The 26904-nt window shown below is 45.5% G+C and overlaps 2 protein-coding genes across 7 annotated transcripts in view; both read left to right on the forward strand.

Annotated features, from left to right (window-relative positions):
- The first annotated feature begins 3123 nt into the window (after positions 1-3123).
- Positions 3124-22347, forward strand: zgc:66447 (SLAIN motif-containing protein-like). 4 transcript variants are annotated; one of them, XM_035765284.2, is made up of 9 exons: positions 3124-3358; positions 3933-4648; positions 12607-12746; positions 15872-16003; positions 18191-18331; positions 18656-18985; positions 19191-19334; positions 20734-21001; positions 21214-22347. In XM_035765284.2, the coding sequence occupies exons 2-9, from the start codon at positions 3948-3950 to the stop codon at positions 21278-21280; spliced, it is 1923 nt and encodes a 640-aa protein (XP_035621177.1). In that variant the 5' UTR covers positions 3124-3358; positions 3933-3947; the 3' UTR covers positions 21281-22347. The 4 variants fall into 4 exon arrangements, with proteins under 4 accessions (XP_035621177.1, XP_035621173.1, XP_035621176.1 ...); XM_035765280.2 differs by having other exon boundaries at positions 3125-3358; positions 12607-12761; XM_035765283.2 differs by having other exon boundaries at positions 3125-3358; positions 12607-12761; positions 19194-19334.
- A 426-nt stretch (positions 22348-22773) lies between these two features.
- The window catches only part of LOC118378308 (zinc finger protein 711-like), a 29061-nt gene continuing 24930 nt past the window's right edge, over positions 22774-26904 (forward strand). The window contains exons 1-4 of one of the 3 annotated variants that reach the window (XM_035765286.2): positions 22774-22993; positions 24193-24272; positions 24523-24622; positions 24869-25552. In XM_035765286.2, coding sequence (XP_035621179.1) covers positions 24544-24622; positions 24869-25552 — 763 coding nt within the window. In that variant the 5' untranslated portion in view covers positions 22774-22993; positions 24193-24272; positions 24523-24543. The remainder of the gene's footprint in view (positions 22994-24192; positions 24273-24522; positions 24623-24868; positions 25553-26904) is intronic. The other 2 variants (XM_035765287.2, XM_035765290.2) reach the window with 2 other exon arrangements.

The raw sequence follows: 26904 nt of genomic DNA on the forward strand, positions 1-26904 counted from the left end.
TTTTTTTTAATCCCTTACACGTAAACCGTTACTCCCCAACCCTGGTTATTTAATAGATATATAACTAGGCAAGTCAGTTAAGAACAAATTCTTATTTACAATGACGCCTGATGCTGGGCAAATTGTGCACTGCCCTATGGGACTCCCAATCACAGCCGGTTGTGATACAGCCTGGAATTGAACCAGGGTGTCTGTAGTGAAACCTCAAGAACTGAGATGCAGTGCTCTCGACCGCGGCGCCACTCGTGAGATTCTAAATTCATTAGATCAGTTGAATTTTCTGGGGTCTTCTTCTGCACAATTACACAACACAATTACACAAGATCGTGTTACTAACAGGTCTGCCTGTTCTTATAGTTGAGGAAGGAATGAATCATGTCTATGAATTTAGCAGAGGAGATTTAAAACAACTGCGTTCCACAATTGATCATGGATCCTGCCTCCGCTTGCCAGATCTTACAAATCTCTCCTATTGTGAAAGTGCCTTAAAAGGTATTCACACCGTTGCGGCCTGAATTTAAAATTAAATTGTAATTCAAATTAAATTGAGATGTTGTATCACTGGCCTACACACTGTACTCCATAATGTCAAAGTGTAAATTACATTTTTACAAATGAATTAAAAATGAAAAGCTGAAATGTCGAATCAATAAGGACCCAAGCCCTTTGTTATGCCAAAGCCTAAATACATTCAGGAGGAAATGTTTACATAAGTCACATAATAAGTTGCATGGACTCACTCTGTGTACAATATTAGTGTTGAACATGATTTCTTAACCTTTTTAATCTTTGTACCCTACACATACAATTATCTATAAGGTCCCTCAGTCCAGCAGTGAATTTCAAACACAAATTCAACTACAAAGACAAGGGAGGTTTTCCAATGCCTCATAAAGAAGGGCACCTATTGGTAGATGGGAAAACAAAAATAATTCAGACATTGACTATCCCTTTGAGGATGGTGAAGTTATTAATTACACTTTGGATTGTGTATCAATACTCCCCGTCACTACAAAGATTCAGGCTTCCTTCCTAACTCAGTTACCGGAGATAGGAAACCGCTCAGGGATTTCACCATGAGGCCAATGGTGACTTTAAAACAGTTACAGAGTTTAGTGGCTGTGATAAGAGAAAAATGATGAGTAACTAGAAAGTTGTAGTTACTCCACAATACTAACCTAATTGAAAGAGTGAAAAGAAGGAAGCCTGTACAGAATACAAATAATCAAAAACATGCAATAAGGCACTAAAGTTAAACTGCAAAAAATGTGGCAGCGAAATTAACTTTATGTCCTGAATACAAAGCGTTATGTTTGGAGCTAATCCAATACAACACATCATTGAGTACCACTCTTTATATTTTCAAGCATGGTGGTGGCTGCATCATGTTATGGGTATGCTTGTCATCGGTGGGGACAAAGGAGTTGTTTAGGATAAAAAGAAAAGGAAAAGAGTTAAGCACAAAATTCTAGAGCAAAACCTGTTTCAGTCTGCTTTCCAACAGACACTGGGAGACAACCCCTTTTAGCAGGACCATAGCCTAAAACACAAAGCCAAATATACACTGGAGTTGCTTACCAAGGTGACATTGGATGTTCCCGAGTGGCCTATTTACAGTTTTTAATTAAATTGTCTTTAAAAATCTATGGCAATACTTGAAAAGAGCTGTCTAGCAATGATCAACAACCAACTTGACAGAGCTTGAAGAATTTTTAAAAAGAATAATGTGCAAATATTGTACAATCCAGGTGTGCAAAGCTCTTCGAGACTTACCCAGAGACACCCTCAGCTGTAATCACTGCCAAAGGTGATTCTAACATGTATTTACACAGGGGTGTGAATACTTATGTAAACTTGATATTTCTGTATTTCATCCCATATTTATGGGGGTTATCTAGCCACAATAAGACTTTTTTCTTTACTTTTGAACAGAAAAGTCCCCCTCTCATATTTACTTTGAATCCAGACCATAACAGCTCATATAGTGAAGAATAGGATGGGGTACACACACAGTAACATGTGCTGAAGCGTACTTATTGGTACGTGTTCTTACAGGTTTCACCCTCTCTCTCTGCCTTCACTTTGGGAACCCAACCCATTATTCTTCCACTAGATCAACATCAGGACTCTGCCCAGGGCTTGTTTCTGGTCGTAGGCTACTAACTCATATAGCTCTATTATCTACAGGTACAATTCAATAAGTGAAGCATGTTTATTACCATGAGAATCACTTTTGCAACAGAAGTAAGGGTTCTGCAGAACTTGAGCAATGATGGTATGTGTGGGTCTTGGCACAGATAAAGAGAGGTGTTGCATCACAATACTACAGAGGAGTTATTTTATTCAGTTAGTTTATGTTCCCCATTCACAGCTCATGTAGTTTGTTATGTTGAAGACAGGTTATTTGGATAATTATAAGTATTGTGGTAGATTAGATGTCTTGGAATGTTTGGTGTTGTACTAGGTATGTCATCTACCATGAGAGTAAATGAGAAGTCTTGGAATGTTTGGTGTTGTACTAGGTATGTAATTTACTCTCATGTTCACTGACAATTTTGTGGCCAAAGAGTGTATAGTACTGATGACTGGGCTGCGTTAAGTATGCCAGAAAGGAAACTGTACTGTACTGAATGACCAGTTGACAAACGCTGTAATTATGGTGGCTCAGAGGGCGATTACTCTATAGTGTGCTGCAAGTGTTCTGCAATTTGAAATATTCACACCCAGAGCAACGTTTTTACTTATTTATTCTAAATACATGGTTCTGGTCATGCCCATATTGATCAGGCCACACCTCGCCACACCCACCAAACGGGAGCAAACGTACCTCAAATACTGTTGAAGAACGGTTCTCATAGTTTTGGGGAAACGTTTCGTTTCATTTCAAATCGTCACGCAACGTAGAAAACGTTGAAGCGAACTCGATGCACCTCAGTTGTGACATTGGGTTAGTTTTTCTTACCCCTTTTATTTGGCGACCTCTAGCGCACGAGAAGAAAAGGACAGGCAATACCTGGAGTAGCCTGTAGGTGGCAGCAAATACCGTGTTAATGTTAGTTAGGGGGCGGGATCAATGCTCTGATTGGGTCAACTGGAGTCCCTCAAAGCTGGCAAAACATAGCTGCTAAGTTACCTATCTTTACTAACTAGCCAGTTATAGGCTAACAGGGACATGGCTTAGCGTGCTTCGAGCTATTACATCGACAATCATATAATTTTCTTACATACATCTCATTTACTTAAAAAAAAATGTATTCCTTCTAAACGTACTTGATTAATGCAAACTCGTGTATTGGATTTATCGGGCTAATTCGAGCATTTCTTGACAACACGGCTCATCTCAACCGGTGAAGCCAAGGTAGGTTTGTTATGTTTAGCTAGCGCTTTAGCTTGGTGGCTGGCTAATCAACAGTTCTCTTGGAAATGCATCGATGTAAGGACAATGATCTATTGGCTTGCACGATAAATTATTAAAAAAAGCATGTGTTTTAACGTCAGTTTGATCTAATTAGCTCGCAACAAATGGCAACTAGACGCTGCACTTATCTTTAGCTGCAAATGTTGGCGGCATTCAATGAAACTGAATGTGAGTGGGGGAGATGCGGTTTGTGCCCGTTGTTAGCCTACGAATTGTCAGCCTACGTAGCTTCGGCCGTTTATTTCTTTACTCATCATGGCAGCGCTATTAATTATAAACATGGGAGTTTGTGAATTGATGTAGTCAGAAAATATATTCAACTGCCGTCTATGGCTTTTATTGGCATGTAAACGTAACGAAGTAACTAGCTCTGATCAAATGGATTAGTTATCGCACCACGATGAGCTTGCAGTTTGGGTGTTTGTTCGCATGATTGCTTATCTCAAAACAGTGATTTTAATTGTTTGTTTCTTACGCGAGCTGCTGATCGACACATTCGTTTATCTTCCCCTAGCAGAACAGCGGCGACATGGTAGTTCCGGACAGCGCCGGTGAGGTCCAACCGGCAGGCAATGACTGTACCGGGGGTCTCATGAAGACGTCCCAGCAAAGCTACGAGGAAGAGCAGGAGCTAGCAGGGGTGGAGTTGGAGGAGGTACGTAAGCTCCAGGAGCTCATTCGAAGACTCGAGGTCCAGAATCAAACACTCCGCAACAGGGGAGACAGTAAGAATCTACATCTCAGAGGAGCGACCACCACAAACAGTAACCTCACAACCAGTACCAACATCAATGAGAGAATCTCTTCCAGCAAAGAGGTTACCAACACCAACTCCCCTCTCAGGTTGGGGAGCAGTGGAAGCTGTGGAACGGAACTAGGCAGCAGTAACTTGGAGCTGTCCCCTCCTCAGGACAGCAGCAGTGACTTGGAGCTGTCCCCTCCTCAGGACAGTAGTAGCAGTGAGGATATCTCCCCACTCCCTGCAGCTAACCGGATAGAGGATGCGGATGGTGGATTGTGTGCAGGCTTTCTGACCCTGCCGTGCGGGAATGGACCAGGATCGGCACCGACCCAGGGGCTAAGCACAACCCCAGAGAGTCCCTCTCTGGACAGTTATGAGTCTGAGACCCTGGCGGAGAGCGACTCGGGGGTGGACCCGTTGGCCCTGGATGAGGTTGATGTTCTGGACCTATGGGAGGACCTTGCAGAGGTGGATGACGAGGACAGCTGGTAGGTACCATGGGGATAGGAGCGAGACAAAGGAAGCTTCTGAAATTCCAACATATTTCCTATAAAGCTAATGCAGTACTTTAAACTGGGGCCTGCATAAGGCTCTGCTCAAAAGGAGTGCACTATATAGGGAATAGAGTGCCATTTCAGATTCAGTCAAATATCCTCTGCACACTGTTTGTAAGGTCTCCTACCTTTTTATTTTCTATGCTCCGATCATAAAGGGTCTTAGTCTACGGTCCCTTCCTCATCTGCTGTGTATCTGCAGATTCTGCTCTGCTCATCTGCTGTGTATCTGCAGATTCTGCTCAGATGAAACTTATTCCCAGTAGACACTAGGACACATTCTGATCGCTGCAGATGGAGGAGAGGAACACATGTAGACGTCTCTTCAATGGTCTTCACCCCCACGTTGCCGTGGAGACATCTGTTTACCACTGTCTCCAGGGGTCGGCGTGATGTCATACTGTGTGTGGGGGATGAATTTGTGTTCACACTCAGGATGATGGAAGACTCTATAGCCAGATGAGTCATTATGTTACTGTTCTGTTGAACCTTTCACTCTCATAAGTATAGGGACTATGACTGCCACTTTTAGTCATACCAACATCCCAATTGGCACCCTATTCCCGTTATAGTGCACTACTTTTGACCAGGGCCCTAGTGCACTATGTAGGGAAAAATGTACTGTTTGGAACGTGGCCCTAGGTTGGAGGTGGGTCTCTGCTGTGGCAGTTGGCCTGGTTTCCGTGATACGCAACAACCAGAGGAAAACATGCAGATTTGATGCAGCTGAGCTAGCAGGCCTTTAGAGGGAAATATCTGTGCGTTGCTTCTGTCTTGGAAATGCTCTGCTTTGTGGGCTGTATAAAATGGGCACTGACAGGCAGTGCCTCTGATCACTGAATCTATGTGACTGGGAGAGAGAAAAGAGGGGTTAGTGTGGAGAGAGAGGATGGGTAGTGACTGGGAGGGAGACTGAAATGGACAGAGAGGGAGAGGGGCCACTGTTGTCGCTGGGCACTATGTGTGCGCTCAGCAGCAGTAGTGATTTTCTCCTCTGACATGAATACCCAGAGAGGGATGAGGAGGCTTGAGCGCAGAGCAAGAACTATTGCAGCACAGCTGGGCTCTCAACGGCCGAGGAGACATGGGTCTTATTCACTAGGCACCCAACTGAATAAAATGGACTGAAATTTGTCCAATAAGAAAGGTACTTGTTTTCCATTCTTAAAGCATTTTGCTATGGTGGTCCCTAATACACACGGCCTTTGGGCCCCAATGCACACGGCCTTTGGGCCCCAATGCACACGGCCTTTGGGCCCCAATGCACACGGCCTTTGGGCCCCAATGCACACGGCCTTTGGGCCCCAATGCACACGGCCTTTGGGCCCCAATGCACACGGCCTTTGGGCCCCAATGCACACGGCCTTTGGGCCCCAATGCACACGGCCTTTGGGCCCCAATGCACACGGCCTTTGGGCCCCAATGCACACGGCCTTAATATAATACACACCTTTAGTCTCAAATAAATAATGAAATATGTTCAATTTGGTTTAAATAATGCAAAAACAAAGTGTTGGAGAAGAAAGTAAAAGTGCAATATGTGCCATGTAAGAAAGCTAATGTTTGTTCCTTGCTCTGAACATGAGAACATATGAAAGCTGGTGGTTCCTTTTTAACATGAGTCTTCAATATTCCCAGTTAAGAAGTTTTAGGTTGTAATTATTATAGGACTATTTCTCTCTATACCATTTGTATTTTATATACCTTTGACTATTGTGTGTTCTTATAGGCACTATTATATTGCCAGCCTAATCTCGGAAGTTGATATGCTTAAAGTCATAAACAGCGCTGTGCTTCAAGCATTGCGAAAAGCTGCTGGCAAATGCAGGAAAGTGCTGTTTGAACGAATGCTTACGATTCTGCTGCCTACCACCACTCAGTCAGACTGCTCTATCAAATCATAGATCTAATTATAATATAATAACACACAGAAATACGAGCCTTAGATCTTTAATATGGTAAAATCCGGAAGATATCGTTTCGAAAACAAAACGTTTATTCTTTCAGTGAAATATGGAACCGTTCTGTATTTTATCTAACGGATGTCATCCCTAAGTTTAAATATTGATGTTACATTGCACAACCTTCAATGTTATGTCATAAGTAAAATTCTGGCAAATTTAATTATGGTCTTTGTTAGGAAGAAATGGTCTTCACACAGTTCACAACGAGCCAGGCGGCCCAAACTGCTGCATATACCCTGACTGCTTACACTGAACGCAAGAGAAGTGACACAATTTCAGGCACCGCATTGATTATGTGCACTGCAGGACGAGCTAGTTAAACTAGTAATATCATCAACCATGTGTAGTTAACTAGTGATTAGGTTAAGATTGATTGTTTTTTTATAAGATAAGTTTAATGTTAGCTAGCAACTTATGGCTCCTTGCTGCACTCGCGTAACCGGTGGTCAGCCTGCCATGCAGTTTCCTCGTGGAGTGCAATATAATCGACCATAATCGGCATTCAAAAATGACGATTACCAATTTGTTATGAAAACTTGAAATGGGCCCTATTTAATCGGTCGACCTCTAGCCCTAATACATACAGCCTTTGGGCCCTAATACACACAGCCATAGGTAGTCCAATAGCATGACTTGACTTATTGCTTCATACTTGGCGAAGTTCAAAAGAGTGTGTGTGAGATGAGCCAAGGCTGCAGCATTTTCCACAACCAGAGAAGTGGAAACAAGGCATTAGTGGTCCTTTGTTTATCCCACATTATTATTATTTAAAAAAAAACTTGTATTTAACTAGGCAAATCAGTTAAGAACAAATCGCTGCTCAGGGCTTCTACTACTGCTGTCTGTCGCTGCTCAGGGCTTCTACTACTGCTGTCTCTGTCGCTGCTCAGGGCTTCTACTACTGCTGTCTGTCGCTGCTCAGGGCTTCTACTACTGCTGTCTGTCGCTCAGGGCTCAGGGCTTCTACTGCTGTCTGTCGCTGCTCAGGGCTTCTCCTACTGCTGTCTGTCGCTGCTCAGGGCTTCTACTACTGCTGTCTGTCGCTGCTCAGGGCTTCTACTACTGCTGTCTGTCGCTGCTCAGGGCTTCTCTACTGCTGTCTGTCGCTGCTCAGGGCTTCTCCTACTGCTGCTGCTGCTCAGGGCTTCTACTACTGCTGTCTGTCGCTGCTCAGGGCTTCTACTACTGCTGTCTGTCTGCTCAGGGCTTCTCACTGCTGTCTGGGCTTCAGGGCTACTACTGCTGTCTGCTCAGGGCTACTACTGCTGTCTGTCGCTGCTCAGGGTCTCACTGCTGTCTGTCGCTGTCGCTGCTCAGGGCTTCTACTACTGCTGTCTGTCGCTGCTCAGGGCTTCTACTACTGCTGTCTGTCGCTGCTCAGGGCTTCTACTACTGCTGTCTGTCGCTGCTCAGGGCTTCTACTGCTGTCTGTCGCTGCTCAGGGCTTCTACTGCTGTCTGTCGCTGCTCAGGGCTTCTACTACTGCTGTCTGTCGCTGCTCAGGGCTTCTACTACTGCTGTCTCAGGGCTTCTACTACTGCTGTCTCAGGGCTTCTACTACTGCTGTCTGTCGCTGCTCAGGGCTTCTACTACTGCTGTCTGTCGCTGCTCAGGGCTTCTACTACTGCTGTCTCAGGGTACTGCTGTCTGCTCAGGGCTTCTACTACTGCTGTCTGTCGCTGCTCAGGGCTTCTACTACTGCTGTCTGTCGCTGCTCAGGGCTTCTACTACTGCTGTCTGTCGCTGCTCAGGGCTTCTACTACTGCTGTCTGCTCAGGGCTCACTGGGCTTCTCAGGGCTTCTCCTACTGCTGTCTCAGGGTCTGCTGTCTGTCAGGGCTTCTACTACTGCTGTCTGTCGCTCAGGGCTCAGGGCTTCTACTACTGCTGTCTGTCTCAGGGTCTGCTGCTCAGGGCTTCTACTACTGCTGCTTCTCACTACTGCTGTCTCTGTCGCTGCTCAGGGCTTCTACTACTGTCTGTCGCTGCTCAGGGCTTCTACTACTGCTGTCTGTCGCTGCTCAGGGCTTCTACTACTGCTGTCTCTGTCGCTGCTCAGGGCTTCTACTACTGCTGTCTGTCGCTGCTCAGGGCTTCTACTACTGCTGTCTGTCGCTGCTCAGGGCTTCTCCTACTGCTGTCTGTCGCTGCTCAGGGCTTCTACTACTGCTGTCTCTGTCGCTGCTCAGGGCTTCTACTACTGCTGTCTGTCGCTGCTCAGGGCTTCTCCTACTGCTGTCTGTCGCTGCTCAGGGCTTCTACTACTGCTGTCTGTCGCTGCTCAGGGCTTCTACTGCTGTCTACTGCTCAGGGTCTCTGCTGTCTGTCGCTGCTCAGGGCTTCTCTACTGCTGTCTGTCGCTGCTCAGGGCTTCAGGGCTGTCTCCTACTCAGGGCTGTCTCAGTCAGTCAGCTGCTCAGGGCTTCTCCTACTGCTGTCTCAGTCGCTGCTCAGGGCTTCTCCTACTGCTGTCTCAGTCGCTGCTCAGGGCTTCTCCTACTGCTGTCTCAGTCGCTGCTCAGGGCTTCTCCTACTGCTGTCTCAGTCGCTGCTCAGGGCTTCTCCTACTGCTGTCTCTGTCGCTGCTCAGGGCTTCTCCTACTGCTGTCTCAGTCGCTGCTCAGGGCTTCTCCTACTGCTGTCTGTCGCTGCTCAGGGCTTCTCCTACTGCTGTCTGTCGCTGCTCAGGGCTTCTCCTACTGCTGTCTGTCGCTGCTCAGGGCTTCTCCTACTGCTGTCTGTCGCTGCTCAGGGCTTCTCCTACTGCTGTCTCTGCTCAGGGTCTCTGTCGCTGCTCAGGGCTTCTCCTACTGCTGCTTCTCCTACTCTGTCTGTCGCTGCTCAGGGCTTCTCCTACTGCTGGTCTGTCGCTGCTCAGGGCTTTCCTACTAGTCGCTGCTCAGGGTCTGTCTCAGTCCCTGCTCAGGGCTTCTCCTACTGCTGTCTGTCAGGGCTGCTCTGCTGTCTGTCGCTGCTCGGCTGTCTCCTACTGCTGCTGGCTCGGGCTTCAGGGCTCCTACTGCTGGCTCAGTCGCTGCTCAGGGCTGGCTCTCCTACTGCTGGCTCAGGGCTTCTCCTACTGCTGTCTCAGGGCTTACTCTGGCTAGTCGCTGCTCAGGGTCTCAGTCGCTGCTCAGGGCTTCTCCTACTGCTGTCTCAGTCCCTGCTCAGGGCTTCTCCTACTGCTGTCTCAGTCGCTGCTCGGGGCTTCTCCTACTGCTGGCTCAGTCAGGATTTGCATCATTCAAATGATCATCTCACTCTCTTCAAATTAATGTCAACCCTGTACTGCTGTTGCTGTCTAGTCTCGGTTCTTCTGTGGTGAAGGAGGAGCTTGGCTTGTTTACCAGAATCAAATTAACAGGATTGGATTACCTCAAAATGTTTAATGGCAGACTGCTAATTCCAAGTGAGTCCATCTTCATTTAATTTCCCCTCTGTACACCACCATGTTCATCTGGACATGAAGCTTGTGTGTGTTTGCCAAGTTCCGGGTGTTTAATTATTTTTTTAAAGTTTGAACTATTATGCGTTTGTTTTAGCTGTACCATTTTGTACAGTATTGTCCGACACAAACGGGCACCATATTGTATTCCTGGTAGCTACTTTAGCAGCTGATCTGTGGATTAACAACCCAAAGCAGCAAGGCCTTGTTCTCTCTACCACATTATTAACCAGTCTGTATGAGCCCCAGGTGGTTATCACTACTACAACATTAAATAAATAATCTGCCCAAGCATGGACCCCTAAGCTGCTTTGGGCTGGTGGCTAGGGCTCAGGACTAAGTCGTAAGTGGCACCCTGTTCCCTTTATGATGCACTACTTTCGACCAGAACCCTATGGTTGTAGTGGATTACATAGTGAATAGGGTGCCATTTGGGCTAGAGGCTGGATGGCTGCTGCTGGGGCCTAAACTTCTTTGGGGGGGCTTAGGGTGCATGTGATCCATCATGGACCTTCTGCTTCTAAAAACATTTACTGAGAGGTATGGAGAATTCTGGGAATCTGTGGGGGTTGAGTCTAGAAGTAACCCGGCTGTGCAAGGAACAAGCCAAGAAATGGGACACTAGCTAAGGTGAACAAAAGTGTCCAATGTCCATGCATGAGCGCTTTGTTTTGTGTGCAGATGATGGCGTGCCCACCAGTATTTATATTTAGCTCTATGTATAAAAACAACAACAAATGGTCCATTTACCAAAAGATCTGCCCGTAGTCACTCAGCACTTCAACTGTAGCTCTGTGTACAAATGATCTGCCCTTAGTCACTCAGCACTTCAACTGTAGCTCTGTGTACAAATGATCTGCCCTTAGTCACTCAGCACTTCAACTGTAGCTCTGTGTACAAATGATCTGCCCTTAGTCACTCAGCACTTCAACTGTAGCTCTGTGTATCAAATGATCTGACTGTTAAACAACTGGCCTAGGTAACTAGGCCCACCACTTAGCATCGGCCACCGCTGGTCAGCTCTCCAATTACTAGACCGAAACTGTTCCAGGATCAGGTTCTGACTGACTGACTGCTGAAACATCTGTAGTGAGAGACCTGACTGACTACTGTCTTCATTGTTGCTGGTCCCAGTGGGATAGAGGGCTTGTCTTTTGTGTTTGTCCAATGGGAAGATTAGCCCAAGTTGATTACTCAAAAACCAGTTGGCACAGCCAGGCCTCTTTTGTGTGTGTTTTGGCGGCTCAAAGCATTCCCCCATGTGACCCGGATCAAACGTCCTAACGAACTTGGCAGTTTGCGCTGCACTTTTTTCAAGGAGAGGAACTTAAACACTCACTTCTACTTGGCTTTACTTCACATGTCCTCAAACAGTTAAAGCAGTTCAAGACGATCAGGCCCAGCGCTGGTGTTCAAGACGATCAGGCCCAGCGCTGGTGTTCAAGACGATCAGGCCCAGCGCTGGTGTTCAAGACGATCAGGCCCAGCGCTGGTGTTCAAGACGATCAGGCCCAGCGCTGGTGTTCAAGACGATCAGGCCCAGCGCTGGTGTTCAAGACGATCAGGCCCAGCGCTGGTGTCAGTTGAGATTATCACCTTATTGTGTAGTAGACTAGGCACATTGACTACAGTAGGCTAGACATGCTGTAGATGTGCCTATTTCAGACAACTCATGCAGTAGAAGGTAATGCATAGTGATTGCTGGGAGAGGACAGTACAGTAGAGCCCTCATTAGGAGATGGGGGTCATACACAGGCCACAGTGCTGCTGATATTGCTACTGTGGAAGGAAGAGGTAACACTGCCAGGTGTGGGCTGAGCACAAACCGCACGGCTGTGGACTGGTTATTGTCCGGGAATCCGGGATAGGCTAAAATGGGTTGATGGAGTGGTGACCTTCTAGGATTGGATAAAAGGATGGTTTAGCCTTATGGCAATGCCTTATGTATGTAACAAATACATGCTGTATGTAACAAAGACATGCTGTATGTATGTAACAAAGACGCTGTATGTTGAAACAAGTGGAGTCTATTTCTAGTATTAGGTGATTAGTGGTATGAAGGATAACGAGTTTGTGTGTGGTTGGTTGTTCCACCAATGCAATGCGTAAGACTAGAAGACAGGCCTCCTGCAAACATTCACACAGTACAAGTTATTAAATGCGTAACTCGGAAGCCAGAGAACCATTAATGCTGTTTTCTTATCCCACTGTTCTGCTGTTCGCTTGACTGCAGTCTGGATGAACAGGCTTTGAGGCTTTGCAAAATGTAAATTGCCACTTTTTCTCTTTCTGTCCCTCCCTCTTGCTCTCTCCATCCACCACCTCCTTTCTCATCCTCTTCCTTTCATTGCTGCTTGCCTCTTTATCCACCACATTTCTCCTTTCTCTCTGCCTTATCTCCTTTCTCCTCCCCTCTCTATCTATCTATCTATTGCTTTTAAATATATATTTTAAAAAAATATTCTCTCCCTCGTCTCTCTGCAGGTTGTATGTCTCCCCTAAGAAGCAGGTAGTTGCTGAGCCCAGACCTGAGTCTCCTCTGAAGTGGTGTCGGAAGGTTCTGGACCACCCCAGCCCAGAGACGGAGGTGGCCTGTCGCACCCTGCTCAACCGTCTCGACCAGAGTACACACCTACCTAGTAACCGTGATAATAACCTTATAATGATCATATACCAACTCTAAAGTAACTATACTATAATAACCACAGTCACCTTATACTAACCATGTACAATAAACTTATAGTAATCCTATAATAACCATATACAACCTTTTGATAACCTTACATTAACATAACAACCCTGTAGGAACCCTTCTACAATAACATTGCTTCCTCCTTGTGCCCAGTAACCCTATACCAACAGTACCGGTGCAAAGTAACGCTCCTGTCCAACACCCAATAACCTCATAACAAGTAATAAACCAATAAAACAAGATGAGCTTGCCACTGAGCAACAGTGAATGCAGTCATGACACATTACCTGAGGCAATAACCAGTACAGCCTCTTATCCAATAACATCATGTTATGACTATAACTATTGTTCCCTGAAGGAGGGAGACAAGGTACAACATACTATAGGGAGTCTCACTCCAGCGACTTCAGTTGAAGGATCTACAAACACGCCTGACATGGCCAATGAAATCTGCGCCTCTCTGGAAGCCCCCTGTTCCGCAGGTTATAAGTGTGAGGCTTGGATTCAGTCCTTGATTTCTATACCACTGTTCACCGAGCCCAGGAATGGGCGGTGTGGGGCCAAACGGTTGTACCTCGTTTCCCGTCCTTCAGGGAACAGTAGTTATAGTCATAACGTTATGTTCCCTTTGTCAGACATCTTTGGTACAACATACTATGGGGAAAATATAATCACACCCCAACATTATGGTGAGATCACAAGACAATTTTCTGCTGATAATGACTTCACAAAAGTTTTGTCAATCATGAGAACTTCTATAAATAGGAGTGGACATATTGATTGATTGAAATCAGCTTTTATTGCTGGGGGTTTGATACGGCCCAGGCCTATACACTAGCACACGGATACTTACAGCAGATGTGCTCTTATTAAAGGTCATTGTAGAGTCTTACTGCCTCCGAGGCACTATGACACTACTGTCAACCGATCATCAATATGTCCACACCTACTGTATGTATAGAGTTTCTCTCAATCTCCACAAAACAACTTGTCGTGATTATGAGAAAATGTATGATCTTGGCATAACGAGGGAATGTTTTTATTCACGCGTCTTCTCTGGACCTCATTTTTGTGAGTGCAGATTTATTCGGGTCATGGTTGCGCCGTTACTACAGTGAAAAGGCTTCTAGCCCAACCAGGTCAAAAAGGTCTGACTCCCTGTTACCGCCGCAACGTTTTAATCTTCCTATAGCGGATCACCGGGACCGCATTTAACGTTCATAAACCATGTCCTGGGCCATTCTAAAAGTACTTAACTATTTGTTTTCACTTCGTTCAGTCATGTTACCTCGTTCGCTAGCTAACAACCTGGTTACTTTACTAGTACATGTTACCTCGTTAGCTAGCTAACAACCTGGTTACTTTACTAGTACATGTTACCTCGTTAGCTAGCTAACAACCTGGTTACTTTACTAGTACATGTTACCTCGTTAGCTAGCTAACAACCTGGTTACTTTACTAGTACATGTTACCTCGTTAGCTAGCTAACAACCTGGTTACTTTACTAGTACATGTTAGCTAGCTAACAACCTGGTTACTTTGCTAGTATACGCAAACATCTGGGAGAAAGGGGATCCATGAACAAACCTGACGTTTTTAGACAGTGTACATTTGTCAATGTAATGCATCTCAATAGGAAAATGATGATTTTACACAATGTAGAAACCTAATAATCTACTAAATGACTTTGTAATTTCAATGACATGTATTCCTATGGACATGTTTTGCTTTTATAATAAACTGTCTTAAGTGTTACATGTTATTTTCTAATGCACGTGTGCTTCAAAAGTAGCTAGATTCTATATAGACCCCATTTATATGCTGCTTCTCAATCCCCAAAAAATATTATCTGGTGCTCCTAACCTAGAGAATCCCGGCAACTCCGCCACCACCAGTAGTTTACCAGTGTTCGATCCAGCAGCACACCCCCATTCATTATTTATTTATCCGGTGTGCGTCTGGTACTTCTTGCAGCTTCTGAACAACCAAGCCATTCACACCTGACCAGGGCCTGGCTCAATGACCACGTGATGTCATGGTGTAGAGGCTGGCTGTTGGGTTGGATTACCTTGCCCTGTGACGGATAGCTGTGTTCTGGTGCAAATACCTCTGTCAGGCCATGAAACTACCCACTTTTTAGAAGTGAAACGTTGACATGCACACCACCGTGCTGCTCATTGCGTGGTACTGGAGAATACAGCCCCAAAGTTGACTTCATTGTAGAAAAGATCAAAGAGAACTCCTGCGCTCAATGTATTACATCAGCTACCCACTGGCACAGGCAGCCGGCAAATATAGGAAATCATTCACTAGGCTCTATAACCTACCCCATAGATATGACTTATGTTATATAAGTGTGATATTGGAGAGTTTCACCCTGCCACACTTGATGTAGCCAATGGCAAACAATACTGCATCCTGGAGGAAGTCAATTAAAAATATAGGAACCAGTACCTTAGGAATAATGACCTACCATAGCCTCATTGCTACCTCTAGATCACCCTTCTAGGCTAAGAGAACATTTTCACCCTCCCAAACTTGTGTTTTGGCCCATTGGCTCCAGCAATGAGTCAGAATGAAGGTAGTGGCCAACAATGAAGCTGTGTGAAGTTGGTAAATAATATAGACACCATTGTTAGCTCTTCATAAGTTTTGCTATGGGACAGTAAGTTCCAAAACTCTTTTTGTGCAGGTACAGACATGGTCCCACCTTAAGCTCTTGGAAACATCATCTGTCCTACTAAATACAAAATCAATGACTTTAGTTTCGACTCACTCTTTTACAACAGTTTTTAAAATGAACCAGCCACGGCCGACCATTTTGAAACGATGATGAGAGTTGTAATTTCTCTTTTGATCAGGAATTATTTTAAAAGTTTTTGTACACTTCAGAATCAGTACCTAAAGAACTGGTAAAGGAATCCTGAGCGCACACTTCCACCCGACTGTGTTTTATTTGTCTACAAGGTCACGATACAGGTTGCCTTTTCAACGGTGCCCTGACTCCTGTTATGTAACTGTGTGTGTCCTCTCCTGTCTCCTCCTGTGTGCCTTTAGCGTCTCGCTGGAGGAACATCTACAGCAGCTCTGGTCAGACGGGGGAGGCTGGCTCCTCTGGCTCTGGCCTCCTCTCTCCTGGGTACCACAACAAATCCACTAACAAAATCCTACTAACCAGTGGTGGCTCAGGTACGCATGATATTAATACACCACGTGCTGCTTTACTTTCAGCTGCTCTCTCTCTCTCCAGTGTGTTTAACAGTGTTGGTGGAACTCAAGATTAAAGTAGTATCAGATTAAAAATAATTTAAGTTCTTAGACCGCTGTGCCACTCGGGAGGGTAGTCTAAGGCACTGCAGCACTTGAGGCGTCACTACAGACCCGGGTTCAATAGCAGCCGACCTCAACTGGGACCTACCTCCGGGTAGGGGAGGGTTTGGCCGGCCAGGGATGTCCTTGTCCCACTCCTGTGGCGGGACGGGTGCATGAACGCTGACACGATCGCCAGTTGTACTGTGTTTCCTCCGACACATTGGTGTGGCTGGCTTCCGGGTTAAGTGAGCAGTGTGTAAAGAAGCAGTGCGGCTTGGCGAGGTCGTGTTGCGGAGGATCCACGGCTCTCGACCTTCATCTCTCCCGAGTCCGTACGGGAGTTGCAGCGAGGGGACAAGACTGTAACTACCAATTGGATACCACTAAATTGGGGAGAAAGGGGGGTAAAAAAAATAATATTAGTACCTGTCAAAAGTTTGGACACATGGTCATTCAAGGGTTTTTCTTTATTTTTACTATTATTCTACAAATGTAGACATGAAGACATTAAAACTATGAAATAACACATGGAATCATGTAGTAACCAAAAAAAGTGTTAAACAAATCAAAATGTATTTTAGATTCTTCAAAGTAGCCACATTTTGCATTGATGACAGCTTTGCACACTATTTGCAATCTCTCAACCAGCTTCATGTGGAAGGCTTTTCTAGCAGTCTTGAAGGAGTTCCCACATGCTGAGCACTTGTCGGCTGCTTTTCCTTCACTCTGCGGTGATTGTGGAGGCCAGGTCATTTGATGCAGAACTCCATCACTCTCCTTGGCAAAATAGCCCTTACACAGCCTGTAGGTGTGTTTTTGAATCATTGTCCTGTGGAAAAACAAATGATAGTCCCACTAAGCGCAAACCAAATGGGATGGTGTATCGCTGCAGAATGCTGTGGCAGCCATGAAGGAGAGTGATGTAGTGCTGCATCAGATGACCTGGCCTCCACAATCACTCGACCTCAACCCAATTGAGATGGTTTGGGATGAGTTGGACCGCAGAGTGGAGGAAAAGCAGCCAACAAGTGCTCAGCATATGTGGGAACATTCCAGGTGAAGCTGGTCGAGAGAATGCCAAGTGTGCAAAGCTGTCTTCAAGGTGGCTACTTTAAAGAATCTAAAATATATATTTTGGTATGTTTAAGACACACCCAAGCGATTTTGGAACTTTTCATGTTGAAACACAATATTCCATGTATAAATCGAGTCATCTGGACACCTGGACCAGCTTTTGAGATGTTCCTTTTGTTAAGTAAATCAGGTGATGAATGAGCTGAAAGGGAGACTGGAGTAGGACTTTAAAGTAACAGGTTTGTAACAAGTGTTTTGTTTTAAATGTTTGTTTATAATGTTTGCTGTTTTTTCTGGAAAGTTTTCAAAGGGTTGTTCTCCTCAACATTGATGATAATTTCACAACTAATGGCATTTACAGGCATGTTTTGCAGAGTGGTGTGGATATCAAATACTTTGGCCCTTAGCGATACTGGGAAAACAAACGTTTTATCTTCTCAAGGTGTGGGTGGCGCTATGTAAACCAACACAATGCTTATGTTATGATGAACACAGACTGTAAATAACACTCTTTGCATGAAGTATGTAAATGCTTTGCTTGCTGGTGACTCCTCCTAATCCCATCTGTTATATAACCAAACACCCTGGATTATGTTGCCTCTTTTTCAGTTTGAATGAAGGGTGGGTGGTTGTGTGTGTCAGATGATGGCCTTGCTGATGCCTAGTAGAAACATCATGCTTTTAGCTGTCCTCAGCGCTGTCTATACTAATACAGTAGGACAGACAGGGAAGTCAGGATTTCTAAATATCTCTTCTCATAATGCAGGCCTGGTCCAGAAACAATTTCCTAGCTCTATAGTGTTCTCAGGTCTACATACACAGATTATTACTGGACCAGTCTCTGATTAGACTAATAAAGAGAATTGACTACTGTATGGATAATGTATAGTTGCATGTCCTTGGTTTTCAGGTTGTATTATAGTCCTTATTTTTATCCCTGAAGGGGCTGTTGTGGATTATATCTAAATCATGGTGTTACTGTTTTTCCAGGCTACATGAGTATGTACTCTGCTCTGAGTTCCCAGTCATCTGTAGACAGTGAGCTGAGTACCTCAGACGACTCCATCACCATGGGTTACAAGCTACAGGACCTCACTGATGTCCAGATCATGGCCCGCCTACAGGAAGAGAGTGAGTGGTGTTGTGTAGAATAAGGACGGGTGATAATGTATTTCAGGAAGAGGGTGAATGGTGTGTAGAATACTCTTAAGTCTCTATAAAGGGTTACATTGTGCTTGTCAATATGCCACAGATGACTGATAAAGAAGAAGACCGTGAATATGCTCACTCTGTGTTAGTGTGTGCTTAGGGCAGGACTGTGTTTGTAATGTGTGGGTGTGCATGTCTTTCAAAGTTATTGTCCATGTAGATACTAACTACACAAGCCCGTAGACGCTTGTTCTTTCATGTGTATGTCTGTGGCAGCGTCCAGGCTCTAACTCTCTCCCCTCTCAGGTTTGAGACAGGACTATGCCTCCAGCTCTGCCTCAGTGTCTCGTCGTAGTTCCTCTGCCTCCCTCCAGTCTCTACGTCGGGGTGGAACCTACAGCGACCAGGAGTTTGATACCTACAGCTTGGAGGATGAGGAGGATGAGTGTTGCTCTCTGCCCCAGCGACGCCTCCGCTACTCCCCCTCTCCCCTGGGCTCGCCCCGCTGCCTCTCCCCCTCACCAGGCTCCCAGGGCCAGGCAGAGTACAGCAGGCTGGGGGCCCCCCGGCAACGCGCTCCACGTCGATCGCTACAGGGACCCGGGCCCGAGCTGCTAAAGTTCGCCAAGACCGAGGGTAGGTGGAGACCGGAGAGAAGTGTTCATGCATCACACACTAACCCGAAAACAAAGCAGTATCAGTACACAGTCAGTACTACATGGAATTGTCAGTCAGATGTACTCTGTATCGTTTGAAGACTTGACTTTATAAATCGATTAGTTCTATAGAACACAGTTTCAGTTCAGTCTTTCTCCAACTCAAACCGTGTGTGTGGTTCCAGAAGAGGTGAGGCACAGCATGCCTAACCTGGCCCCCCGCACCAGCCTGCGTTCCCTGGAGGCGGTCAGGAACAGCCGCAGCATGGAGGCTAACCTCCAGAGCTCTGGCAACCGCATATCTCACCTGCCCCACTCCCCTTCCTCAGGTAACCCTCACCTGGCCTGTACACCTGCCCCTTCCTCAGGTAACCCTCACCTGGCCTGTACACCTGCCCCTTCCCCCTTCCTCAGGTTACCCTCACCTGGCCTGTACACCTGCCCCTTCCTCAGGTTACCCTCACCTGGCCTGTACACCTGCCCCTTCCTCAGGTTACCCTCACCTGGCCTGTACACCTGCCCCTTCCTCAGGTTACCCTCACCTGGCCTGTACACCTGCCCCTTCCTCAGGTTACCCTCACCTGGCCTGTACACCTGCCCCTTCCTCAGGTTACCCTCACCTGGCCTGTACACCTGCCCCTTCCTCAGGTTACCCTCACCTGGCCTGTACACCTGCCCCTTCCTCAGGTTACCCTCACCTGGCCTGTACACCTGCCCCTTCTTCAGGTTACCCTCACCTGACCTGTACACCTGCCCCACTCTCTCAAGTAGAACTTGATACTGCGTAACCTATCCTGAGAGGCTCAGAGGGAGCCTCTCACATGTCCCCTACTCCCCTCGGGTAACCCTTACTGGTACCTCGCCTGTCTCACAACTACCCCCCCCACCCTAAAATAACTAATATTCCTCTGGGTACAGGCAACTAGTCTACAACTCATCCCTCATTACTGTCCCTCCCTCCCTGGTTATACACCTCAGTTCCACTAATATTCCTCTGGGTACAGGCAACTAGTCTACAACTCATCCCTCATTACTGTCCCTCCCTCCCTGGTTATACACCTCAGTTCCACTAATATTCCTCTGGGTACAGGCAACTAGTCTACAACTCATCCCTCATTACTGTCCCTCCCTCCCTGGTTATACACCTCAGTTCCACTAATATTCCTCTGGGTACAGGCAACTAGTCTACAACTCATCCCTCATTACTGTCCCTCCCTCCCTGGTTATACACCTCAGTTCCACTAATATTCCTCTGGGTACAGGCAACTAGTCTACAACTCATCCCTCATTACTGTCCCTCCCTCCCTGGTTATACACCTCAGTTCCACTAATATTCCTCTGGGTACAGGCAACTAGTCTACAACTCATCCCTCATTACTGTCCCTCCCTCCCTGGTTATACACCTCAGTTCCACTAATATTCCTCTGGGTACAGGCAACTAGTCTACAACTCATCCCTCATTACTGTCCCTCCCTCCCTGGTTATACACCTCAGTTCCACTAATATTCCTCTGGGTACAGGCATCTAGTCTACAACTCTTTTCTGCCACAAATCCTGATGTCATGTATACAGAGAATGTGCTCTTCTCTCTCATTACCTGAATTGTACTGTCATCAGAGCATTGGCATATGAACATGAAATAAGTGAGAAGACCACATGTGTACTCCTTTGCAGTGTGGATGGCACTCTACTAAACCCATCTCATCATGCCCATCACCCCCTCCCCAGGTATGTCATCTAGTCGGATGCGAGGCAGTGGCCAGTCCCCTCTGTCCATGCGGGTCCCTGTCAAAGCCATGGGCTCCATGTCAGGGGCCCGCCAGCCCTCCAGGGTCCTGCCTGTAGTCCAGAGTGGACCCAATGGAGGGGTACGGAGGGTCCAGTCCCCAGGGCCTGCCAATGGAGGAGCCTACCCAGCTGGGAGAGCCTCTACTGGGGGTGGGAGGCAAGCAGCAGCCCCATCCTCCAGGGGAAGACTGGCCCAGACACCGAGAAGGTGATTGATTATTTAGAAATACACATTCAGCATTATGACTTGGGATGATTACTTTTCATAAAGTGAGTTGATAAGAGTGTGATTTTTTTTTTCAGTACAGTCACACTCCGTTGGTTAAACGTGATTACTCCTTATCAGTGGCGGCCACAAACCGTTAGAATGACACTCTTACAGCTATCAAGACTCATGTCATTGTTGTCTTTGTTTGTTAGGTCTATGGGGATGACTAGAACAAATGGCCCAATCTCAAATGAGTCGTGGAGAGACGGCTGTTACTGAGGCAACAAGGAAACTTCCTCCACCTCTCCTGTACCTCACATTTTAGTATAAACAACACCAACATTGCGTACTGACTCTGAACATACCCCTGTGGGCAACACCAGCTGACTTGCCTCTGAACATACCTCTGTAGGCTGGACCACTGTAGATGAACAGACCTTCCTTGGCATGAAGAAGCCTCTCACACCACGGATATACTGGAGAGAGACCGGATAGAAAGTGACTGAGCGCACAAACACACCGTTCTTTCGCTCTAGGGATCTAGACAAAGCTTCCACAAAAGATGTTGTTTTTTAACTAGTCAATTCCAGTCTATATTTTCTGATAGTTGTTGAGAGAAGACTACGGGTTGTTTTTGATTTATGTTCTGTAGATGTACAGAACGGTTGTTATTGAATACTTTGGGTGGACTGTTCTGTTGTGTGTGAAGTTGAACTCCTAACTGATATGAAGGTCATCTCCTCTTGGGTGTTGCATGATGTTTCTGTTTAGTTTTCTTTCCTCTTGAGGACAGAAATTAGTTTGTTGCATAATAGCCTTATCAATAGTAAGTCTGTTCTTCCAAGGAAAAAAAAAACCCCATGTTGATGCGTGTGGGAAGGTTTTTTGAATGTTTGTGAGTGATTGATTGGTTGTGATTCCTCCTATAAGTGTTGTCTATTTGTGTTTTGCCAAGTCTGACACAACGCAACATCTCTGGACCACACTGCCCTTCCATCAAGAACCCCTTAAGAAAATAAAACATGTTATTGTTGGGTTAAATTCTTTGTGCCAAGGTGCATTTCTGATGCTGCAGCACTGTTTCTAAAATCCAATAAAGTACTACTTGTAGTTGAGATACTGTATGCGATGATTTACCACAGTTGTTTTTACTGCATATCGGTAGGTTAATCTGTTTTGGGTTTTGAATACCACTGTACTAATAAAATGAACTGTTTTATGCACGAAGCAAATGCCTTATGCCTTTTCTTAGACAACCAGCTATGCACCCTCATGCGGAGTGCCTCTGAAAACCAGGAACTGTAATGAATACGAACAATAAAACCTACCCAGAACTTGAACGTTTACTTTGTTTCTCGTGCAGATGCTCTTCCTCTGTTCAGCATGCATGGACCATAGATCGATGTGCCGTAGGCTGGAACACATTCTGCTATATAAATATATATATATATACTGTGATAACTCAGAACCTATGAATAATCCAACTGTTATATCCTATTGAACTAGGCAATGTGTCTATTTCAACATGTGTAGCTGTCATAGTAGGGGACAACTTTATTAGGGAACATGAATGAGTGTATGCACATAGTAACTTCAATGCACAACGGTCCTCCAATGTTGAACCCTGCCCGATAATCAAACACATGAACACACGTGTATATTCTTATTACATCAACTGCTGTAACAATCCTGATCAGTAGGTAAGTAAATTATCTTTATGTCAATTTGACAATATCGATGTGTACTCAAAGCTCTCGCCTGCGTGACGCAAACAGACAGGGATCGGCGCTAAACGAGGCCACGCATTGTCTGGCCCTCCCGCCCTCCGTTGCGAGCGAGCAACGTGATTGGCCCAGGCCTCGGAAAGAGTGCCCGTGGATCCAAATGTACAGGCCGCATTTATCTTAGTGTCGAAAAATAAACCCAAACAATAACAGACACAACCGAGAAAGGAAACATATCGACGATCCATTTCAAGGAGTCCATAATAAGGTAAAACATTTCGAAACGATTGAAATTGCATATCAAATATATGACTAGGGCCCAGTCGGCCGTTACGGGCCGTCGAAAAACAACATGGTTGATAATGCCGCATGCTCTAGCTAACATGCTAGGCTAGCTAACGTCCCTTCGCAATTACAAATGCACCGATGTTTAGCTACTAGCAATGTTGTGAATGTACAGGACGATTGTATTTATTTTGTGGTATCGATCGCGTGTCATGGTGTTCATTTAGCACCAATCGTTGACGTATGGAGGTTTTATGGAGTTTTAAAACACGCTATCAAACTAGCTAACCAAAATGGCGGAATCGAGGCTAACTAGCTACGGTTGTTGTGGGCGCAACGGTTTATATATAAATATACCGTAAGTAACAGCCACCAAGCACTATACACCCTGTTCAATGACTTATTATTGTTATATGCATCCCTTTCTTTGCAGTATTGCTCAACGTTGCGTTTGTGGAATTTCCCCCCAAATGTCGACATCTGCCGCAAAACGTCTGCACAACTCCGAACAAGCTTGCTTAGTTCGTTATTAGCTAGCTAGCCCGCTACACATAGCCCTCTACGCCACCGCCACCCAATGAATGTGGATGTTTGCAAGTGTTAACACGAACATTTGGTAATCATGTGGAATTGGTAACACTAACTAGTTGGTTCTGCTCTTTATTTTGTTTTAAATATCGAGTACTCGCTAGCATGCCCTACAGTTGCATAATCCAGGCAGCCATGAAATTGGGCAATGAATGGTGGGCGTGTGTGGGGCAACTCAAATCATTGCATTTGAGAAGCAGGAAAAACAACCGTTATTTATCCGTTCTTGGTCTCTTTCGACCGTCGCATAATATAAATATGACCGAATATCTCATTATTCCGTCATATTCCATATGAGCTAGGACTGACTCAAATGGCATCAACAAGTGTTAAACAATCAACAGTTTCCACAGTAGCACCAATTAACTATGTGGTCATATTTTTCAAGACATTAATTTTGTCAAGGCAGACACAGCAATGCCAGTAGCTAGAATACTGCAGTTTCAGCATCCTTATCATAAAATAGCATATGCAGAGGATATCTACTGGATATGTGATGTCATCAGTTTTTCCCACACTTCCCCTTGTGTTCCCTGGATGAAAGATCAATGTTTTCAGTGGCATCTATCTCAGTTTGTTGTCCATTCTTTGCAGGGTTCTCCCTCCCAATGGAAGGAAGAAACACCAGCAACACACTGTTCTTATTTTAGAGTGCATTGTCATCAAATGTGCAGGTAATACACACTGACAGTAATTAATATCCAGGGCCTTTCTCTGAGTAGGAGTGCTGCTCTAAGATCTGTCCATATAATATTATTCATTATGATCTAAAAGCCAAACTGATCCCAGTTCAGCACTCCTACTCTGATATATTTTGTGGATACTGGGCCTAATCATATGACATTCCTGAATTCACATAGTGTGTAAAGAGTATTGGATCTCTTGAAAGGATGTGTAGGCCTAACATGAATCATTTTATTTAAGCTTTTTTTTAAGATCAAAGAGATGGACCACGGTGGAGGGATCCTGGAGCTACACACACAGGAATTAAAGATGCCTCACACCATGATCATGCAAGACTTTGGTAGGTCAATATAGTCTTGTGATAATGTATACTTTGGGTTCATGAGCCTTCACTTGAGAGCCCAATGCCTCATGCAAAGTTAAATGCTGAACACACTACAGCAAAGTCTTGTGTAGCTGTACCTTTTTTTGGTGCTTTTCCACAAAGAGGAAAGCCTGGAAATGCCTCAGGCCAAACCAGGGCTGCAGTGGAAAAACATTCCTGTAATAATCTTCCCCCTCTTACTGTTTCCCTGTGCGGTGGCAGGAATGAGGGGCCTGGCCCACATCGACGGGGATCACATTTTGGTGTCTGTGCCTGAGGGCATGCTCCTGTCTGACGTCATGACAGACGAAGGCATCCTGCTGGAGCACGGCCTGGAGGTGCAGGGCCTCGAGACGGAGGTGGAGGTGGAAGGCCTGGAGGTGCAGGGCCTCGAGACGGAGGTGGAGGTGGAAGGCCTAGAGACGGAAGTTGAAGGCTTTGGAGCGGAGGTGGTGGAGCTAGAGACACAGATGGTTGAGGGCCTCGAGACGGAGGTGGTTGAAGGCCTGGAGGTCGAGGCCCTGGAGGCGGAGGTGGAAGTCGAGGGCCTTGAAGCAGAGGTAGAGGTCCTAGAGGAATATCTAGAGACTGAGGTGATTGAAGGCCCTGACATCGGACACGAACACTTGCTGGGTTCCGAAGTGGCCATCGAGGAGGCTATAGACTCTCACCATCACCATGTTCTAACCTCAGACCTCATCCAGGGCTCAGTCCACCATCACCACCACCACATGCCAGACCATCTTTTTGTGGAGCACCAGGAGGAGGATGGGTTGGACGGCTTGGACCAGGAGGTGTTGGTGGGGGAGGAGGAGGAGACAGTGATCCAGGCCCACGAGGAGCTGCCGGTGGACGTGGAGGCTGTCTCTCTGCAGACTGATGAGGAGGACTACCTCATGATCTCTTGTGAGTCAACTACACCTAGAAACAGACTGGGGCTTGATTTCATTGAATTATTTGCTATGATCAGTAATATTAGGGCTGTCCCTTCTTTCGACCAATGGATTGGTAAAAAAAATTAAACATGTATTTTTCCATATAGACACAGCCTATGTGTTTTAATAAAATCATATATGTGCTTTGAGCTTGTCTGATGCTTAAAGTTTACGGTTTGATGTCTTAAGAGGGTGCCAGAGATCTAGATAACCGTAAGGAAAAAAACCTGTCCCAACTATCCTCCTGTTCCTGCTGGCTTTCTGCCATTACTCTCCTGAAGTTTCCGGTAATAGGCTACATGAAGAGTCGGCAAACTTTCTCATGTGGAATGCCAATTTATCTTAACATTTCTACCGATCTACGTGACTGTTGTGGTTTTCTTATTCACATTTTCGTGAAAGTTTAATTGAATTAACAATAACGTCTTCAAATCTCAATCGGTGTCATGTGGTTGATAAAAATTATATCATTCTAAATGAACATGATACCAAAAACGTTACTTCCATTGCCAACTATGTAAAACAAATCAAAACATTGCAGCCTGCAGGTAGAAAATATCCTGATTTAAAAACATCTTTAAAAAATCCTATGAATCACATTGGCTACACATGGCCTGTCTGCAACAAACTTGAAACATTGTATCAACTATTAACTTGTGTTCAGCCTGAAGCTAGCACTATCGAACTTACAACATTTGTATAACATTATTCTGGGCCCTCAGTTTCCGCCAGTGAGCTCAGGACAGACACGAGGGATAAGAACCCGTGCTTGACTTGGGAAGGAGCTCACCGGAGCTGAAAACAGGTACCTCAAATGTTCTACCTCTTGAGCACCTGTTCCTCTTATAGAAAATTAGCTAAAAAGTATTTTGGACCTAAATGTAAACAGTACCAGCACCCAAAATGAGTACCGGAACCTATTACAGTTCAAGTCGAGCACTGATAAGAAACATATTTTATGATGTTTTCACTGGATCAGAGAATCACATTTTCCCCTTTCACGCTGAGTGGTTATCAAAAGGGAGAGAGCTGGAAAGATCTTTTTAAATACATTGTTTGCCTGCTGTTTGAGGTAAAGAAAACATTACTTTGAGAAGCTCCACAGGTGGTGTGTTAAGCCAATAGGACTATTAGATTCCAAAATGGGCACATTTATGTCTACATTTGCACACATGACAGGTAGCCTATGGGCCTACTTCCATGTGTGTGTGTCCTTACTCAACATTTGACAGGGGTGCTCCAAACAAAAGACAATTATTAATTTGACAGAACTCTGAAATAAAATTAAATAAACCAGAAGTTGTTTCTTCCAAGTGTACCAGG

This window comes from Oncorhynchus keta, chromosome 4 (genome assembly GCF_023373465.1).
Source record: "Oncorhynchus keta strain PuntledgeMale-10-30-2019 chromosome 4, Oket_V2, whole genome shotgun sequence".
Taxonomy (NCBI): Eukaryota; Metazoa; Chordata; class Actinopteri; order Salmoniformes; family Salmonidae; genus Oncorhynchus; species Oncorhynchus keta.